This window comes from Puntigrus tetrazona, chromosome 23, assembly GCF_018831695.1.
Source record: "Puntigrus tetrazona isolate hp1 chromosome 23, ASM1883169v1, whole genome shotgun sequence".
Classification (NCBI taxonomy): Eukaryota; Metazoa; Chordata; class Actinopteri; order Cypriniformes; family Cyprinidae; genus Puntigrus; species Puntigrus tetrazona.
Genome location: NC_056721.1, coordinates 16,858,507 through 16,880,232, shown reverse-complemented (window position 1 = coordinate 16,880,232; position 21,726 = coordinate 16,858,507). Strand labels below are relative to the sequence as shown.

The 21,726-nt window shown below is 38.5% G+C and overlaps 1 protein-coding gene across 1 annotated transcript in view; it reads left to right on the top strand.

Moving 5' to 3' along the window:
• The window catches only part of plxna2 (plexin A2), a 175,202-nt gene that overhangs the window by 127,054 nt on the left and 26,422 nt on the right, over positions 1 to 21,726 (top strand). Inside the window, exons 14-22 of the mRNA XM_043225103.1 lie at positions 4,131 to 4,248; positions 6,659 to 6,795; positions 7,563 to 7,730; positions 9,010 to 9,103; positions 15,880 to 16,119; positions 16,285 to 16,428; positions 17,410 to 17,644; positions 19,126 to 19,268; positions 19,610 to 19,878. Coding sequence (XP_043081038.1) covers positions 4,131 to 4,248; positions 6,659 to 6,795; positions 7,563 to 7,730; positions 9,010 to 9,103; positions 15,880 to 16,119; positions 16,285 to 16,428; positions 17,410 to 17,644; positions 19,126 to 19,268; positions 19,610 to 19,878 — 1,548 coding nt within the window. The remainder of the gene's footprint in view (positions 1 to 4,130; positions 4,249 to 6,658; positions 6,796 to 7,562; positions 7,731 to 9,009; positions 9,104 to 15,879; positions 16,120 to 16,284; positions 16,429 to 17,409; positions 17,645 to 19,125; positions 19,269 to 19,609; positions 19,879 to 21,726) is intronic.

Sequence of the window (21,726 nt, the reverse complement as noted above, 5' to 3'; positions counted from 1 at the left end):
TATACATACTGAGAAGCTGTTTCATGGGGGAAAAAAAACACCTCAGGTTTTCATCCAGTTCACTTTAAAGCACAGCAGCATTAAGTCCATTAAACATCCCCAGGATCTAGTAAACGTGGCTTTGATGTCACACTCATAAAGCGACCAATCAGGGCTAAGTATGAAAGGCAGGGCTGGTCATGGCCTTCTCCTTTATGCTCTATTGAGCTCGTCTTATCTGACAGAAACATCTTAACAATGGCAGGGAAACATTTTTATCTGAACGGCTGGTTGTCAGCAGTGACCAGGGCTCTTGTGAAGCAGAAACATGCCCTAATTAGAGTCCAGACAGACTTGATTTGGATTCTGTCTGCAGTAGGTCCCATTTTTCAGCATCTGTTTGTGTTTATCCCTGCAATTGTGTCATTAACCCTGTCTGTAAATATCCTTAAGCCTGGATTTCATCATTACTATTAAACCTCCTGGGGCCGAAATTCAGCTAGAGGAGCTAAAACGTGATGATTTGTTGTAGTAGTTTTTGCTAGGACATGCAGAAAAATGGCTGCACTCAGTGTTTTTGTCTAAATTTTTTTGACCAGCCATTTTATTAAAAAAGAAATTGGGTTAAAGGAAGAAATGTGTAATTTCTGCACACCAGCTTTGTAGAATTGCAAGAATAATGTTTGTTTTCAAGCAGGTTTCCTTCAAACACTTCAGCCCCAAACTTGCGTCACTGGTTGAGCTGTTGTTGTGTCAAGCTTGTCAGAATCCACAAAGACGTTTTGAAATCTCCACAGTGTTTAGGCTTTGAAGAACTCAACCTACATGTTTAGTTATAGTTGTCTCTGCATGTTAAACTGTAACAGAAGAAATTATATTAACATCAAAATAATTTCATCTTTAAATCACCCAGATGTATTTAGTGCTCTTTATTATTCATGCAATATTAAACCTACACTCCTCATAATATGTTGCTCTTTAATGGTATATCTCAGAACTGACAGCTAGCTGCATATTTTTGAGATACTATTATAGTTTTGTATTAATATTTTAAATGGTCCCACTTTATATTAGGTGGTCTTAACTACTATGTACTTACATTTAAATGAATCATCTGATACAGTGCACTTATTGTTTGCATGCATGGTTTTATATTGTACATATGTGGTTACATATGTAACTAATTTCTTGAACTACATTTATAATTACACTGTTTTTGATTTTTGGGTTTTCATATGTGTAAATGTGGTTTAAGTTTCAAAAAGCACATTTTCCACATACTGTACATTATTGTTTCTCCTCTAATCCCCGCCATCTGAAACGAGTTGATTTGTACAAAGCTCATTGTTCTAAATAAGGTCCAATCAGAGGTGTCATCTGACTGGCCAGCTATCCAGTGCGTTGTAATTGGCTGAATACCCCAAGCATATGGCAGAAATGTTACGCCCTTTATCTTAATATCTTAAGCGTCATAACTTGATGTACACAGCTAGCATAGGCTACTCCCAGGTTCAGGTAATAGTCCCCTGTAAATGCACTGAACATACTTTAATATTTGTGTTGGACTGTTCTGGAATAGTATACAACTTAACCACTGATTTCTAATTGTGTCCTCTCTTGGAAGCACAAAGAAAGTAGTTTCCCTTTCACAATGACACACAGCACGTCCTTCACTACAGCTAGAATAATAGCTCTTCCTTTGTTCTTTGTGTAAATATTTGGTTGGGATTAGAAAACATGCCCCCTCTTTGTGATGTCACAAAGTGGGGGCGTGTTTAAACAAGCTATTTTATAAAGAATTTATCTTCTGTTTTGAGACTTTAATCTTTAAAACTTTACAGAGCTTGTAACACTACAGAGAAAGGAAATGTCCCTTTTAATTTTAATTTCAGTCATTTGTTGTTTTTATTTATTTTTTAATTCCTAGATAAACTAATTTAAATTATATTAAAATGAGATTGTATAAGTTCATGAGATATTCAGTTATTTCAGTTAAAGTAGTTTAGATGTTGACTATAATAACCCTGCTGCAAGCACTGGGTTAGTAGGACACTGTATCACTGTACCCAGCCAGAGAAGCAGACGTCAGCATTAGCCATATTCAGTTCAACAGAATATGATAGCGATTCTATGTTGTATTAAAACTCACCCTGACCTTATAGTACGCAGGCATTCTGAACCCTTGGCTTTCAAGCATTCATACCATCATGTTGTAAGGGTATATAAATAGCATGTAGCGTCTGCGTTCACGTGGAGTATGTTTCCACAGCGCCTCTCTTTGCCGCTGAGGTGGGGACAGACGGAGCGAGGGGGAAACGTGTGGTAATTGAAATGCGCGGCGTGCTGCTGGCTGTAGGAGGGAGATTTGTCAGCCCTTCTCTCTTCTGACAGCAGTTTAATCCGAGCGGGACGAAGCCGAGCCGAGTGGGAGTGGATTCATTTGTATGGCGCGGCGAAGGGGTGTCATGAGGAAATGGAGAACGTGCCATTGGACCCCATCAAACCCACAAACAGAAGCGGAAAGCCACGTATATGTGTTTTAACAGCTCCATCTGGTCGTTCTGTGCAAAATTTGTATACGTTAAGACACCCAAGCTTGCGGTAGATTAACATTTGCCATTTTTATGAGTATCATAGCTTATGTCAAAGTATGTGCACAATCTTGTACCAGATTGTGATTACATTAGCGAAATTTTGCAGGTAAAAAAATTCCATTGTTTATTGTCAGTGGTGTAGCTATGGATGAAACTATGGAGGAATCTTGCACCCTTACACACAATTCCCAATTACATGGACTCCTATTTGAATTTTCATGGTAAACGTGACTGCACCTTTATATGCTAGTTTCAAATTGGCTATCAGTAGAAAAAGGTCCACTAAATAAAGTAACAACAGCATGTGCCAGCTAATTTCCAAAGCCCACCAGCCAAACTTGTACCACACAGCAGCAATGATTGAGCATTCAAACTTGCTTCCCAACTTTAATTGCCTTAGAAGTGAAAGTCCTCCACTCAGTGTGATTGAGAGGGCATAATGTGCACTGTGAACAGCTGTGAACGCTGTCTGCCGAGCCTGTCAGACTCACCGCAGGAAGCCACATCACGCCCACAATCACGTAGTCTGCGCCGCATGCGTTCCGACAGTTATCCCTGATGATGCGAACACTCGATATCAACCAAACATCGATTGCAGTGCGCCTGCCCCCGCATGCTTTCAACTCAGATTTGAATTCTCATGTCAGTTTCATATTTACTTCAGTGGATGGCCAGTCAGTGGGCTCTGAGTTTGTATTATGTCATTTGATCTGACCACCCCTCCGCGAAGCCGATACCTGATCAGTCTGAATGATGTAGCAACATCAGTCCGCTCCCTGATCAGAGTGCATGATAACACTGTATTGATTTGTCTCAGGCATCACCGGCTTCCCATATATGGATGTTTCTTCAGCTTTAGGCACTTGAATATCCTAGTGGTTTTTTTATTATTATTATTTTTTAAATTAAAAATGTATATTAGGCATATCGATATTCTAAAAATATATATATATATATATATATATATATATATATATATATATATATATATATATATAAAACGTACAGTAACAAGTCTGGAAATTACAATTTAAAAAAGGGAAAAGATATATATGTCGACTGTTGGACTACTAGATTAGTGGACAAATTAAATAAACCAGTATAAAAACAGTTTTTTGTAAGAAGTTATTTCCCAAAAGAACACTCATAAAACCTGCAGGAACATATGGTTTTGTTGCTACAAAAGCGTGGCGTGTCTATGCATTGGAAGTCCCATAGGGTGTTCTTGTCAATTCAGCTAATGGAATGTGTGCGTTAAAGCAATCAAGGAACCAAAGCAAAAACTACATTCAGATCAAGAGGAAATCAATGGAGAGAGAGGAAGAGTCGCATACTGATCACTCAGCAGGACTGGAGATGACTTCCAATGCTTTGGTTCCTCACTCTGGAGTCAGTCCAGAAATGTTGTGCTTTGTAATCCAGTTAACAGGGACTGAGTAAACTTGGGTCTCTTTGTACAGACGTTATGAGGTGGTGATAACTTCCATCCATTCATGCAGCTCTCATTTAAACCGAGGTTAAAATGTAACTTATCATTGTGTATGTCTTCTTTTTCAGGATTGTGTGTGAGATGGCAAAAGCACCGACTGACAGTAAACCTGGCCCGGTTCATTTGTGTGTAGGGGAGTGTAAGCCGGAGCTCCAGACACGCTCTTCTCAACTCTATTCCTTTGTGGTAAGACCTTGAGCTCTGCTACATCTGAATAATGCAGTGAGGTAATGCTGAACTTGGCCATTGTTTTGGTTTTATTAAACTGTGCTTTACTTGGTCCATTGAAGAGAACTTACGGGTCACTGTGATGTTATGCCTCTGGACAGGTGAACCTTGCCGAGCTTGCTTTGTTCACAGAAGCGCTTTAACAGCGAAAATGTCAAATCACAGGAAGTGACTCAGAGCTCAACATACTGTAATTCAGTTGTTCAAATAGCTAAAGACTTCCTTCTGTACCAGTTCATATGGAATGTCCATATCTTTATTGGTCATCCATTTTGACAGCAGTTAAATAAATTGTATTTTTTTTCTCCCTTGTCTAGTTTGAAAACTCCTCCTTTTCTAAAACAATATCATTGTACTGTAATAGAACATGTACAACCTCATACTCTTTATACATTTTTTGTTTGCGCAAGCACATTTGATGCAAATCACTACTATATTTATAAAATGCCTACATTTTAGTAGCAGGATTGTTTGTATATGTCCAGACGGCTATGTAGAAATCACTCCATTAATGTGTTGGAACAGTGTCTCCATGCAAATTTAAGTCTTTAAAAGTCATTAGGTCAATAAATGAACCTTTTTATGGCTCGCATGGCATTTTTATCAGCTTACTGTTTACTTAGCCCTTTTTTAAAGTAGTATTTTTGCGTACTTTCAGTAGATTCCTAAATGATGTCGCTGGTAACTGGTTAACAGCATTATTTACATGTGTATTTACCAAGACGTTAAAAGAAAAGCGTTTTTATTGAACTAATGCACTCATCAAGCACAAAAGATTCGAGATACACCGTAAAAACTTGCTAATTCACAGATTGCCGCTGCGTTTATCATTATTATTGGTAAAACAGCAGCCCTGCTTCCTCCGTTAAGAAGCCAAGCTCTCGTCAGCATAATAGAACTTGTTTTCGGTTATTAAAATATTGAGTGATTATGAACACGAAGCACCACGGGGAGTGCACATTGAACATGGAGACAATAAAAGCCATTAAGCGAATCAAAGGAAGGGATGGTTGCCATGTTGTCTCGCCGCAGAGGAGCACCTGTGGGAACTCTTGAGCACCTGTCTCAAACACCCATCCGCCGGCCTGGGGTTAATAGATAATCAACAGCAGCATTCACACGCACACTAAGGCAAACAATTATCCATACCACCACAATTAACAGCCTCTGCTAATTAGGGGAGCTGTTTATTTACAATATGCGCTTCAGCCCCTTCCTGTATGCGTTTATGCATGTTTGTGTGAGCGTGCTTGTGAATTTTTTTTTTTTCTCCACGCCTTTTATATCGCAGTCAAGTATAAAAGCAGCATGTTATCTCAAAAGCTCCGCCAAATGTTGTCGGACAACACGGGGTCCCCGAGCGGCCCACCAGTTGTAGAACAATACGAGGCGAGACCAAAATTGGTGTTAATTCATTTTTAGTCAATGCACGTGTGAAGTCGGCCACAAGCCATTTCTTGTGCTTTCTTAAGATACAGAGCTGTCTGTTTCTGTGTCTCTCCATCTGCTATTTTCGGTCCCTGTGTACAATAAAGGAGGAGAATTGGGAACTAGAGAGTTTATGTACAACATTTTAAAAGCCTTTTATTTATCCTCAGACGTGTTTTTCATGAGCTCGCATCACTTAAACAAGACTGGAAATGGCATTTCTTTTGTAGCGGTCGCTCTTTATTTGTGAGCTGAGCAGAAGGCGTATGAGACTTATGAAGGACAGTTGTTATTTACAGACGTAGATGTCTTTTGAGGAACAGCCACCCACATCTAGGCAGCTTCAGATACAAAACATGCATGTCTTCAGCTGATTCACAAAGCTGTGCTGTCGTTTCTGCGCTTCTAGTGACAAGTAATTATATAATTAAATATTTATATTACAGTATGTGCTTGTATGTAATACTATTATTGTACTTAGAATTTACATTTTAAGACTTTTAAGACAAGAGTACACAGATCTGCTGTTTTTTGATAATAAGAAGAAATGTTTCTTGTGACACTGAAGGCTGGATTGATGCTGTTAAAAATTCATATTATAAAAATTACATATTATAAAATTGAAATAGAAACCTGTTATTTTAACTGACAACAGTCTTTTACAATATTAGTATATATCAGTTTTGTACTGTATTTTTGTTCAAATAAATGCAGATTTGGTAAGCATGAACATTTTTTGACAAATAATTTTTTTCCTACATTTTAACTAACCTAATCTTTTGGCAGCTTATGTAAAAATAAATAAATAAATAAAAGTGATATATAATGCTCAGTACTGATCCGCACAGTCAGAATGAAAGATGGAGGAATAGTTAACATAAAAAAAACGCACTGCATCTTAAACTTAATGTAAGGGCTGTTTTGCTTTCTGTCATTGCAGATGCCATCTGTCACAGGATTGTCCCCCAGTCGGGGTCCAGAGTCTGGAGGAACTAAAGTGACCATAATGGGGGAAAACCTGGGAGCAGGAAGCAGCGTCAGTGTGCTTTTTGGGAATCAGACTTGCGAGTTTTATGAGTAAGAATCAGCCTTTTTCAACGCTGTTTGCATTTTAAGAAAATTTGCTTTTCAAGATTACACCTCCAGTAATAAAATACAATAATAATAATAATTACTAACATAACTTCATAAATATTTCTTGTTCAGTTTGAACAGTGGATATATTAAAAGTTCCTTCTTCATTTATTCTTAACTTTCCAAATGTCTTATATCAGTCAAAGAGAGTTTCTGATTATTTCCTGTTTATACTTGCTTCAAAAAACTTCTTCTAGATTTCCCCATTTTTAACTCTGTTTCCTCTTCCTCTCTCTCTAATTTTGCTAGCACACTTCTGTATGTTAATATCATACCCCCTGTCAGGTGTCTTCCTATATCTCCTCATTTTCCTCTCACACTCTCTCCAGGGTCTCAATTTAAAGATGTTGGCTGATTGTAGTGCTTTAAGCTGCGAGAGAGCGCAACTTTAATGTGATACTGCAGATTTCTATTTTGTTCCGTGTAAGGCGCTGTTGCAAGTGTGTGCGAGGGTGCAATAAGTAATAGCTTAATGCTCTCTAATATGCTGCAGAGGGAATGACTAATGCTCACTTTGCACAGGTAGCACTTTCAGTGAGAGCTGTAAGAAAAGACTGCAATTGAAAAAGAGCAGAGAGCCGCCCACTAGCGCCATTCATGTATAACATGCCTGAACAATATGTCTAGCCATCTGTTATCAAGTTAAAGCTTTATGTCGTGCTTTGTCTCTCCAAATCTGATTGCTTTGTTTCTGTTTGCTCTGTCCTCAGACGGACTATGACGGAGATCGTGTGTTACTCTGCACCTTCTCTGACAGGTGTAGGGCAGGTTCAGATCAGTGTGAGTGTGGATCGTGCCCAGGTCCGAGAGATGCTGATTTTTGAGTATATAGATGACCCCACTGTTCAACGCATCGAACCGGAATGGAGCATTGCGAGGTAAATGTACATATATGATGCAATATTTGGATTATGCAAATCAGCTAGTTTGGCCAAATAGCTTGCATTTAAACGACTAGTAGCAAACATTTTTTTTACTTTTGAGGCTGTTGATTCACACAGTGTGAATGGATATCAGACACATTCCTGCAACTGATCTGATTTACTGAGTGCAGTTCAACAGCTGTGTTCAAGGCTGTGTGGTGTTGTGTTATTCATGGAAATGAAAAAATGGCTTACTTGTTCAGATAGCTCCTTTTATTTAAAAAAAAGGATTTACACCATGGGTGATCATGTGATCGATTGGTTTTTATGAAAGTAAAGCTTTTATAAGTCAATTCTGAGATCCAAAAAAGGAACTATTTTTGCTGTAGAGTATGCCTCATGTCTGGCTATAACTATTTAATGGACAAAAAAGGCATAATTTGGGTGAACTTTCCATTGGAATGATTTTACTCTACAGAACTGGACTGATTATACAGAGCCTCAACATATTCATAGCAAAGTGCTGCACATGATTATATACAGTAGTAAAAATGTGACAGAAAAAGAATATGCTGAGATAAAGGTTCATTGCAAGCTGTTATAGAGAGAAAAGCAGAAAGAAAGTCTCTTTTACATTTTCATTTTTAACAACCTCAAATTCAAACTCACAAGAAACTTTTTGTCTTATATTCAATATTCGACGTGAAAGCATTGACATAGTCTCGGGTAAAAAAGTTTGCAGTAAAATGTTTTCAGAAAAATGTTCAGAGACAGGAGCGATCTTGTTTGATCATCTGGGATCAACAGTTGAGATATGAATCTCTTATGTGATTTTTCATTCTCATGGGCGAGTGCCCAATGCCAGTGCATCAGTAGATGGGGTCACAATGCTGTATCTGTTGTACCAGAGCGTCGTCACACTGAACAGAACAGCGTACGAGCAGCGCCTGGCTAATGAAGTGCTCAAGAGTAAACAACTGAAACACCTAGAGCTAGAGCTCCTCACCCATTCCACTCCCAGACGCTCGGCTCTTTTGTTGTGCTTTATCAAGCCGTGGACATTCCCAGAATGCTAAACAGGATCACCGCTGCTTCTGTTCCTTTAGTGTTTTCAAAGACGCATCTAGTATGTTTGATTAAATCTCCTGAAGCCGGTGAAAAGCGTCTTTAATCAGGACCTTCTCAAAAGCTTATTATCTTCTAAGCACCGCATCACAAAGAAACAAGTTTTAAGGGCAGTGTTTGATTCAAGTTTTTATGTTCACCCTATTCACATTCTTTCTTTCTTTTTTAGTGGGCACACGCCTCTGGTGGTGACCGGGACTAACTTGGATGTCATACAGGAGCCGAGGATTCGTATCAAGTACGGCGGGCGGGAATCCGTAAATGTGAGTAGCTTCATTTGTGTTATCGGTGGTTCCTCAATTATCCGCCCTCACTTTTCAAATGACCTTAGTTACCTGAGCTCAGGGGCTTCTGGGAGAACGGCGCTCTCTTGTGAGCTGATATCTCACGGGGGCCGACGCGATGAAACTGAATCGTATCAGTTCGACCTCAGAGATGCGTGACCTTGGGAAGTGGGATGCTTTGTCTGCAGGTTTGAGTTAATTATCGGTGACTTTCAGAAGAGAGAGGATCGCAGAATCTGCACGCTGCCTTTTTTTGGGATGCATTAGACTAATTTCTGTCTTCTCTGTTGACCCACGGAGGCGGGATCCATCGTGACTCACTGCCACAGCTCCAGAAATCTCATATATCTCCTACCCACAAGCCTCTGCATGACCTCTTTTTCAAGCTGTGTATCTGTAATTTCGACTAAGTACCCTGCTGAATTATTCAGTCTGCTCAAAGTGGTGCGGATGAGACATTTAATGTGAGCATTTTACTTGGCTCATACCACCTTTGTCGAACTGGAATTTTTCTGAATTATTTGCAGAATCCGGCATAAAACCAGCTTCATCTGAGGCGGTATTGGTGGAAAGTGGCCAGTTAAAGAGGGTTGTATTGGTTAATGGGTTTTAAAGGAAGATGAACTGCTGACAGAATGGCTCGGTCAGCATAAAGACATCCCAAAAATAATAAGACCCAAGGGCTGGGGAGTCAGTACAAATTCAATTTGCTTGCCTCTGCAGGGGGTCCAAGTTTAATTAATGGAATAGAATTGGTCAGTGTGGTCAGATGGGATAGCCAGTGGCGTCTCATGTGTGCTTCATTTGTATTGTTTTGTAACGTAAAGTATACACTTTCTATGTGTGTCTGTATGTGTGTGTGTATTTATAACTTTAATTAAGCTATTGACTGTATAGGGAAGGTTTTGAGTAAATTAATGTTCATATTTGGGTGAACAATCCCTTTAAAAACAACAAGTGCTCATAATAAAACTAAATTAAGACTCCATATAATAGGTCTCTACTTGTTTGCATGTCTTTAAACTATACGTGTAAATAATGTTTTGTGAGTGTGTAAGTGTTCAGAACACCACTAATCACTCATTCACTTCCTTCGACGAGGTGAAAGCAAACCGCTATAGTCGTCTCTGTACCCGATAGCATAACTGCACTTCAGTCCCCAGCTGTACAGATGTACCCATGTGCGGGTAGTTCTCCTGAAAGTCACTTTTAGTAAAAGAGACACCGACTGCGCAATGAGGAGTGACAGAAGCCCTGCGTTCCTCCACGCTTCACAGAGCCCAGAGCTCTTAGAGTTCTTAAAGGGACTCCTGAAATATGTTGTGTGGGCGCTGTCTGATGTGTCAGGTGCTAGTGCTGTCTCTTTCTTTCTTTCTCTTTCTTACTTTTTTACAACCGAGTGAAAAAACAGGTAGACAGAGAAAGGTTGGCTTTCGCCTTTCAGGCATGATCACCAAAGACTCAACTGGCTTTGATTCCCTGCATTTTTATTAACCGTTGAGGTTACAATTTTCCTCTGTATTTTTGGGGAGGGAGGTGGGGAACAAAACAGCCGCGGAGTCTGGCAATCAGAGCCGAGCACCCGTCAAGGCAGCCTTCAAACTGTCATTTGCCTCCTCCCCAAATTGCTTCTCTTCCTCCTCTCCTCCCCTCCCGTTACCTGGCAGGGTTCTCAGAAGCCGAACGAACAGCAGACAATTGCCTTTGTGCATCCTGCTGTACCTGTCACCAACCCGCAATTGAGACATTAATCATTTTCCTGATTATAGCTAAAAGATTAGTTTTTCTACCTTTGTCTTCTCTCGAGGAGGAGAGGAAGAAAAAAAATCGCTTGACACGTGCACCGGCGGAGAGATTGGGTAATGAAGTCTGGAGACGGATTCCTAAAGCGTTGTGCGCCGCTATCTGAGCCCGATCACAAAGGCACTTCAGTTTTTTCCTTCTAAAAAGAAACGATCAGACGCTCCCACCAATCAGTGTCAAAGACCTCCCCAGATACCTTGGATAAGAGCGCGCTAGCAAAAAAACCAACATGAAGAACATGAACTATGGATGATAAAAGCATCTTAGCATTTAACAGAGCCACAGGCGTTTTTCTGCAGTCGTGCAGATGCTTATAGTTGTTCTACAGTCGCCCTTATTTCCAGCCATCTCATTTTTTGTATGGTTACATGCGCATGTACTTGAAAAACAAAGGGCATAATTCAGAGCTGGTGGGCAGCTCTGCTCAGTCATTACCATGAAACGTTTTATTCTCCTGTGTCAGTTCGCTGTGACAGGTTAAGAAGAAGATATCATGCTGTTCATACTGTACATCACCTTAGAGTTTCCATCGAGTAGAGAAGGCTTATGTTTTAAAGGAATAGTTATATATATATATATATATATATATATATATATATATATATATATATATATATATATATATATATAAGAATGTTACGTTATATTTAGTCTACAGGTCCTCGTGACGCTGATTTAAAAAAATCACACGTCAAAAATAAATACGACCTAATAGTGTGTTAGGAAATTTAAAAGCAATTATGAATAATTAATTATTTATAATTAATATGGAAATTATGTTTTTATTTCACCCAAAAAGGGTTTTGTTTTGTTTTGTGTTCTTGTTACAGTGTAATTATACATTTAAGTACTGAGTAATATTAATGAACTATGTGTACTTACAACATTATTAAGGTTAGGATACTTGCATATCATTATGAATAATGAAATGTTATTATAATAGTAAAGTACATTTAATGTGTAACAATGACACCTTAGAATAAATTGTCACCCAAAAAAATTATTACCATTTTACTCACCTTTTTGTTTTTGGCCCCCATTGACTTTCACTATTTATATATTGGATTTGTGCATAGAGAGTTAAATTGTATTTTAAATAATAACTTTTAATTACAAATGTATTTTTAGCAATCATTCCAAACCTGGTGTTTGGAATGGTGTTGTTTTTGGACCTCATTGACTTTTTTTTACAGACAGAAACTGTTGGAGGATTCTTCTTATGTGTTCCACAGAGGTGAAGAAAAAATAAGGATGAGTAACAGAGTTTTCATTTTTGGCTGAACTATCCCTTTGAGGCAATAGTACCGTTTTCACTGAGTAACCTGAGGCAGATTTTAGCCAGAGAGCACTATATCTACACACCTCTTTGTCCTAGAGCTGAAGAGAGTCGAATTCATTAGTTTAGGCTTGTAGGACTGTGCTTTGCGCTGAGTCATGTGTCAGTCTATGGAAGAACCTGAATCCAATTATTTCAGAGAGACAGAAAAGGATCCCAATTATTTCCACAGCCAAATACCTGCAGCTACTGCATCCTGGTCATGGAAGGACATGTTATTAGTCTGGTGCAGGCCCTGAAGTGCTGCTGCTAAAAAAAAAAAAACATTTAGTTTTGACCCACTCAGTATCTGCATTTCCTTCTGCTTACAGCAGGTGTTATTTAAAATACAATTAAAACCTGCTAATTAAATCCAGCCATGTGGAAAGCTACATTTTTCCCCCACTGTTGGAAAACTGGTAGCTTGATGTGGGCGGAAGTGAAGAAACAAACTGGTACAGCAAGACAAAATGTGACAAGCGCCAGTGAGCGTCCAGCCAGTTTTAAACAGATGGCATGCAGAGGCAGCGCTAGGCCCTTCCAGGCCGTGCCAGGCTGGTTGTGGCCACAGCATCTGTCTCGAAAGGACAGAGAAACACACATACAGTTCAGTCGCATTAGACCCTTATTTTGTCCTGCTAAACTGGCCAGCAGCGTTGTGCGGCTTTATGGTTTTTTTATTTAATAGCGCAAAGGTTGCAGGTTCGGTGTTTGGTAGGGGTGGTCCGTGAGCTGGAGAAGTGCTGGAACAGCCCTCCGCTTTCGTCACTGTAGTAAGTAATAATTTAGCGTTTGCTTTTATCTATATTTAAGTGACTAACAGTACACTTACTACAGCAACAATATCCCTGAAGCAATCAGGTTTAAGTGTCTTGCTCAAGGGCACAATAGTGGTGGTTCGTGGATCATCTCTTCTGGGGCTGCCTAACCTTTTAAATCAATTTTGATAATCAAAAATACAAAAAAAAACATAAATACTGTGAAAAATATTACATTTAAATTGTCGTTTATTTGAATATATTATAAAATGTGATTTATTCCTGTGATGCAAAGCTGAATTTTCAGCATTATTACTCCAGTGTGATACTTCAGAAAAAATTCCAGAATGCTTATAAGAAGCATTTCTTTAATTATTCATGTTAAAAACAATTATTATATATAACAACTGTTTGTTTAATAGATTAAAGGAAAGCATTTATTCCCTGCCCATTTTGATTAATTTAATGTACCCTTACTGAATAAAAGGATTGATTTGACCAAATACTTCCAAATATTAATATTAAACCTGTTACAGGATTTTATAGGATTTTTTTTTACTATGTGTATAAATAAAAAAAGCAATATGCTCTAACATGATTTAATGTTTAATGTTTATTTCAAAAGTATCTTTACTCACTTTTCATTTTCAAATTCCTCTTTCTTTGTAGCTCCACCAAAGAATCAGTTTTTCGACAATTTGACTAGATATGCATTTCCTCCGCGGCCTCTGTTACCTCACGTGGGGAGCTGTGGAGTGTGTAATGGGATTACAGATTTTGATGACAGTGTGACTTTAGAGTTATTGAATCCCATTCATTTTTAACCAGATCCAACCCCTCTGAGCTGCAAGAGAGCTTCTGTTATTACGCAAACATGGTGCGTAATGTGAAGTGCCTACAGAAGAGATCTGAGGCCACGGCGGCAACGTCAAATGTTGTTCAGACCTACGTGCTGTTCAGTCAGCTGGCCGGGAGTTGTCTTTTTTTTTTTTACTTTCTTAGAAAAATGTAGTAGGTACTCTAAGTCCTTCTATGGATGCTTGATATTTTGCTCTATTTGGGGATGTTCGAGCCTGGTAACCAGAAGGTTGCAGGTTCAATTCCTAATGTGGGTTTTTGAACAATATTTCATTTAAATAAACCGTACAAAAGTGTTTCCGAAAGGCTGTGTAGGCTGTTTTGCTTCTGTTTGTGCCTTATTGTTCTTTTAAGCTCTCAGTGCGTTCCAGGAATCTGGCCTCAAGGACGAAAACATTTTCTTCGTAATACACCCTGTAGTGTTTACTCGTAATAGCGCCGACCTAGCAAGCAAGTATAAGTCAATACCAGTTAATCACAGACAAGAAAACCATCTCAATCTCAGAACTGACAAATATCACTTATTATACACTCCTCGAGGGCCGGGTGAAGAGGAAGAGCAAAGGAACGAGGAACCGAAAGCTATGGAATGAGATGCACCCTCAATCTCTCGCAAAATCAAGTTTGTGCGGTCAAAATGAGTTAGTATCGATTGCTGCTCTGGCTGCGAGGAGGCGAGATGCGAGTAGGAGGTGTGGTGCTAGCCGGTCCTGCCGTGCTTTGAAGATATTTAGCTCTAATTAAGTTTCTCCCCTGAGCGTCGGGGAGAAGAAAGAAATGAGATGAAAACCTCCCGGCACAGTCAGAGTTTCACAGCAATCAATTTTGTTGTTCGAGCGTCAGCGCTGCTCTCTGCTACTCAGAGGGAACGCTTCGGTGCCCGTGAACGTAGACTCGAGTGCATCCGTCAAGTGTGACTGCTGATGTTTATGCGGTACAGATCACAGTTGTTGCACACTTGAGGAATGAGAGGGCTGAAGTTTGCATCATTTCAGCCTAACAATGTAATCACATTGGATTTGGGGCCTTGCGCTTAGCGATACGTAAAAATGTGTTGCTTGGGCGGCAGGCTCCAGTAAAACTCTAGAACATGTTTGATCTTTATATAATATGTATGCAATACAGGAAATTACACCTCTTTTATACAGAAAAATAAACTTCTTCAAGGACAATTTTTTTTCCATTGTGAAAATATTTTCATGCTAATTAATGACTCTCGTTAATTAATGAGTAATTATTAATTCATTAGATTCTCATAATTGTAGTACTTCTTAAACCACTTTTTTATTTCAAATAAAATCAATGTTAACTGAAAATAAATATCACTATGTATTTGCAAGTGTTATTTTACTATCATTTATATACTATTATATTTTTGTTGCTTTTTTGAATTAGTAAATTTTTTTGTTACATTTAATTTGAAATAAAATGTAATTGTTTTTTCTTTTTCTCTTTCATGTAAAACTATATATATTTATATATTTTATTATTATTATTTCGGTTTTAGTTATTTACACTCAAATTAAACTTAAGTTACATTTAAAAAAATAAAGAAATTATGCCTTTAATGAATAATTTTATTTAATATTTTTAATATTTATTTTATTTCAGGTAAAATTTTTAGTCTATGTTAATTGTATCTAGATTTTTCTTTCCGCAAAATTTTTCTTTTTTTTGCTCTAGATATGCAGCTCATTTCTGTGTTGAAGAACAACGTTTCCTAATAATGTATGATATGCCAAGAGTTTAATTCACACTTTTAATGTTTTCTCAATGAGTTTATCCCTGATTTTTTTTTTACTTTAAAAGGTACTCTTTCCTTTGTTCTCCAGCTCCGTTGTCTAACAAAAGAAAATGCATCTGCAGTCTTCTCAGTTCAGTAAAACACTTGAAAACAGATGGTATCAAAGGGATCTTAATGGGAAAGAACTGAAGTGAGATGAAACAATGAATAACAATTACTCTCGAAAAATGCTGATGAAAATGAAGAATATTTCTCTCTGTCTCTCTCTCATTTCCAGGTGTGTAAAGTTCTGAACATCACGACCATGAGCTGTTTGGCTCCCTCGCTGACAGCCGAGTACAGGCCTGGTTTGGATTCAGTCAAGCACGCGGACGAGTTTGGCTTCATCTTCAATAATGTGCAAGCTCTTTTGGTGTACAACAACACTAACTTCATGTACTACCCAAACCCTTTCTTTGAGCCTCTCAGCACCAATGGAGTCCTGGAACAAAAACCTGGCTCACCTATCATTTTAAAGGTATTTTTATCCTTACGCTCGACCTTTCGACCTGCAAGCTGCAATTTACACTGTCACTATATAAGCATATGCAATGTATCCTTTAATATGCATACAGAAATATTTTGTAGTGTAAGCTTTTCAAACACATCTAACCATTACTGACATTTGCTGTGTGCGCATTAGGGTAAAAATCTGGTTCCTTCGGCCTCTGGAGGAGTGAAGCTTAATTACACTGTTCTGATAGGAGAGACTCCATGTTCAGTCACCGTATCTGAGTCTCAACTGCTGTGCGAGCCACCAAATCTCACCGGCCAGTACAAAATCATGGTAAGATGTATGCAAAAATACGTATATGTCAAACACATCCACATCAAATCTGACCAGTTGTTCTTTGCAGTATTTTTCAACCCAGATCTTGAGAAGTGATTCTGAAATCTGATTTGGAAAATACATCTTAGTATTAAAATTAAGTTTAAATGAAACGTTTTATTTATCAAGGATCAAAAGAGACAGCAAAGACATGTTACAGAAGACTGCAGAATGTTTTTAAACGTTATATTCATCAAAAAATCACAAAATGCATCCATTTTCACAAAAACACTAAGCACAACAGTTTTTTTACACTGGTCGTAAGGAGAAATTTTTGAGGACATGAGGAGAAAATCATGTATTAAAATGTTTTCTGAAGGATTCTGTGACACTGAAGTCTGAAGTAATGGCTACTTAAAATTCAGCTTTGCCTTCATAGGAATAAATTATATTTTAAAATAGACAAAAAACGTGTAAATTGTGTTCAAATTTGACAGTACTGCCATTTCTACTGTATTTTATCAAATAAATAAATGATTTTAACTTTATGTACTTTTTGTAAAAGACAACAGTCAACTCTAATGAAAAATCTGGTCTAATTTCTGCTTTTGTACATTCTAGAAAAGCCCTTTAGCGCTTGTTTACTAGATTTGAAACCTGTGCTATCGAGGAGGGTGTTAAATGTTCTGTTTAAACACTCATTATTTACTATTGTTGTACCGCTTGTTGAGATGCGGACCAGACCTTCGGCAATGCCACAGTCTTGTTTCTGTCACCGGGTTCCCTAGAAACAGAAAAGCAATTACTGTTATAGTGCTGCCCAAATCTTAACACAATGTTTTTCTAGATTTTTGTTGATTCGGGGAGTAAGGTATATTTTTACACTCTGTGTCTCTGTGTGTGCAGTTTTATGTGTGTGCATTTATTCTTTATTAATTCTCATGTGTGTATATATATATATGTGTGTGTGTGTGTGTGTATGTGGGTTTGTTCTCTCAGGTGCAGGTCGGTGGTCTGCATGTGTCCCCTGGCTCAGTAAACATTCTCTCTGACAGCCTCCTGACTCTTCCTGCCATTGTCAGCATTGCTGCCGGCGGCGGCCTCCTTCTCATCATCGTCATCCTTGTGCTTATTGCCTACAAGCGTAAATCCCGCGAGAACGACCTCACACTCAAACGACTCCAGATGCAAATGGACAACCTGGAGTCCAGGGTCGCGCTGGAGTGCAAAGAAGGTGAGAAAGACGCGGACATCACCCTTGCACTATGTTGCGTTACTGATTTATTGATTGAAAATAATCTCATGCTTCATTACATCCACACAACATGAGTGTGTGAACATGTTTCAACATGCTTTAAATATTAGAACGTACTGTATACTGTTAGTTCTGTTTGTTCACCTATTTCCCTTACTCACCAAAAACTCAACAGTTTTGATGTCATATTCTTATTTGTAAGATTGCACCAATTAAATTTTTAGTCCTGATGAGTTTCAGATAGATAAACATGTTTGTTAAACACAATGCAGAAGAGAGAGCGTGAGAGGATGAGGTTTGTGTTGACTGATTCTGGAGCCGCAAGGAATTTAAGATGAGGAGGTATTAAAGGGGCAGATCGAGTCCTGCACTCCATGAACGCCTGTGAGAGAGTGAGTTTAAGATGAGAGAAAAGGCCGAGATGAAGAGGCGGACAGGTGAGGAGAGACGATAGAGCGAAGGCAGAAGGAACGTTCCAGAAAAAAAAATATAAGGAAACGTGAGGAAAGAGAGCAAGAGAGATACTGTAGATAACTCCCTCAGGGAAGAGTGCTGCCCCAGGCTCTGTCAGAATGGACCCAATTAAAGACATCCCACCTTCAGTCTCCAGCAGCAGGGGACAAGCACTTCAGCAGCCTGCAATTTACTCTCTGTGTGTGTTTGTGTGAGTGAGAAAACCATAAATAGAGAGAAGCTGAGAGGTTATTTTGGTTTGCTCTCTTCGTCTGCCTCCAACACCCTTCAGGAACTTCATAAAAACCTCAAACTGGACAAAACAAAGTCTTCAGAGATGCTGATTAACAGTTCAGTGGTTCAGCTTTTGTTGTGTTTGGGCTTTTAGTCTGACTACAACTTTAAAAACCCACATATATTTTATGTTTACGGTAAAAGTTTATTTTCCAGTTTATATTAATAATTAGTGCTGTCAAACTATTCATTGTGATTAATCGCATCTAAATTAAAAGTTTTTGTTTACTAATTTATGAGTGTGTACTGGGCATAGTTATTATGTATATATAAAACTTATGCATGTATATATATATATATATATATATATATATATATATATATATATATATATATATATGTGTGTGTGTTATGTGTTATGTTTAAGTATTATACTTTTGGATGCAATTTATCTTGATTAATTGTGTGACAGTACTATTTTTTTATTTAAAGTAATTTAAAATAAGAAATTATATAATTTTGATGACAGAAAAAAAAAAGAAATTTCATGAATTAAAGCATCTATTAGTATAATAATAAATACTACCATTATGCACTTTCCATTTACAGCTTTCAAATTTGACAAGAATGTGCTTTATTTTACCTAAGCCAAATAAATCATGATTTATAAAATTTGTTTACGCTTTTCTAAATTTTGTGACCAAACATGACCCAGACATTAAACTGTATGAAATTTTTTTCAATTTGTTTTCTCTACCCCTTTTTGTTTTCAGCATTTGCGGAACTGCAGACAGACATTAATGAGTTGACGAGTGATCTGGACCGGGCTGGAATTCCTTATCTGGATTACCGTACATATGCCATGAGAGTGTTATTCCCCGGCATCGAGGACCATCCAGTGCTCAGAGAGCTGGAGGTGCTGTATATGCTGAGAGGATTGATTACACTTTTCTCTAACAAGTTGTCCTAACAGCACATTTCTGTTCCATGTGACACAATCATATGCAGCCATACTAGATGTTAAATGTACGGTAACATGAAATGGGTTTTTAAACCAATCAGCCTACACAGCACAAAGCCACATAAAAATGACTATAAATATATCAAACCTTTTTGAAATTTACAGCTGTTCATGTAGCGTGTGCTTTTGTTTTGTATTTAAATTATGCATTATTTATATTAGCTCATTGACAGTCTCAGCTGGCTGATAAAAAAAATGTTTGTATTTAACAGAAAAGATGTTGTCGTGTGTTCCAGGTCTCCGGTAATGGACAGCTGTGTGTTGAAAAAGCTCTCAAGGTGTTTGCCCAGCTGATAAACAACAAGGTGTTTTTGTTGACGTTCATCCGTACCCTGGAAATGCAGCGCTCCTTCTCCATGCGTGACCGTGGCAATGTGGCGTCGCTAATAATGACGGCTCTCCAGGGTCGACTGGAATACGCCACGGATGTGCTGAAACACCTGCTGTCCGACCTCATCGACAAGAACCTGGAGAGCAAGAACCATCCCAAACTACTGCTGAGAAGGTTTGCTATTTAGTTTTTCCCATTTACTTGGAATAAATAAGTCACTAACTGAACTCAAAGTTGTGTTGTGTTATCTTAGCCCGGCATAATAGCTATATTGATTCATGATCCATAACTTTGCAGTCCCTCAGTACGGCCCCATTGTCAGTGTCACTTATCATTTGTTCGCTAGGTACTCATAAAACATTCATGAGCAGCTCAAATCTACTTGTTTTTTCCTCTCTCTTGCTCTCGGCTGTCCTTTATGCTTTCCTTCCAAATTTGTATAGGTTTTTCCAAAGCAGCGTGTCAACTAGAAGATTTAGACTAATAATGATTAAACAAAGAGTTGCCCAAGGGCCAAGCGCAGTCCACTGCCGCTTTCATTACAGCCCTGCATGATGGAGGCCGAGTGTATTTTAGCTTTAGCTGGAGGTGATTTGTTCCCGCCGTTATATCGGCTATACATCACACTTTGAATATTCAGAGCAGACGGGCCCAAACAAACACCACAGCCGTTCCTCGTTTGCTCTCTCTCTCTCGATCTTATTGAATGATTTTTGGTGTTTCGTTACGTGACTCAGCTCATTAGTAGTCACAGTAAATAGATGCAAGGGAAATGTGGATTACGCCGTTATTTAACGTGACAGACGCCGCGTCTCTCTCATTATCTGCTGTCATTAGGAACACAAAACACTAATCCCCCCGCGCTGGCAGACTGGGCCGTGGGGATCAGGGGCCCGTGGTTTTAGATGACACTTCTTCCTCTTTTTTTCTATGGGAATTTAGGAGATTATCGATTCGACATGCTCCTTTTGGTCTTGTTCGCAGATCCGTGTCTTCACTTTTCCAGGAAGCATCTGGAGAACAAGAAGCCTGTATTAGAAACCCAACAAATCTGTTGTGTTTTCATTTATCGCTTCCTTCCTTTTTCACTATCGCATCCGGCCACATGGTTTTCTGTTGGTGTTACGGTTAAACGAACACTGTCGTTTCTGCAACTACTGCTGGCCTCCACTCCCTCCACATCGATCGGACTCCATCTCACTAATTTTCTTCTCTGTTCCTTTAATAAAAGGCATTACTCTGTCTCTCTCGCTCTCGTTTTCTCTCCGTCTCGAGCATTTTGATTTCAATTGATCCACGTGAACAAACCCTGCCCTTCTTGTGACCTCTTCCTGTATCTGCTCCTCATCTTAACATTTCTCGGATAATGGAATACATCTGGAGCTTGTCCCACATCAGTGAGCGATGCATTCTTTGGGGTTTCTGGATCAAGCAGGGCTTATTTATTATACAGATGAATTAAGTGAAAAACTATGGCACAAAGTGATCTTTAAAAGCTTTATTTTGGATTTCAGGGTGAGATGTTACATCCAAAACACCATGACTGGTTACCTTTCACCCTTACCCATAATTCCACTGTCCTCTTAGTGCATAAATATTTGTATTGACGACATTTAACATGACTGACAAAAACAGAAGATATTTACCAGTATCTTTTGTTGCAGTGGACAAATGTTTAACATAATGTACAACATCATAATTTTTAAGATTTGTAGATGAATTTGTTCTTTGTGATTTAATAATTCATGCAGAGCGTTTTTTTCCCAAATACCATGCAACCCACATGAGAACCAATACTTGATATACATCACAAGCCACTTGGCCACATCTCTAACTCCCTTTTGCGGTTTTAAAAACATGTAAAGAACCACAAGTATTGCAAGTATTAAAATCATCGTCACTCTTTGAGCTGACAATCATAACCAAGTGAGCTACTTTGATGGTGTGCGATCCTTCTACATATTCTTGAAGTAGGAACAAAGGACGTTCATGTGTGTTAAGAAAAATAATGAATGTCAAAGA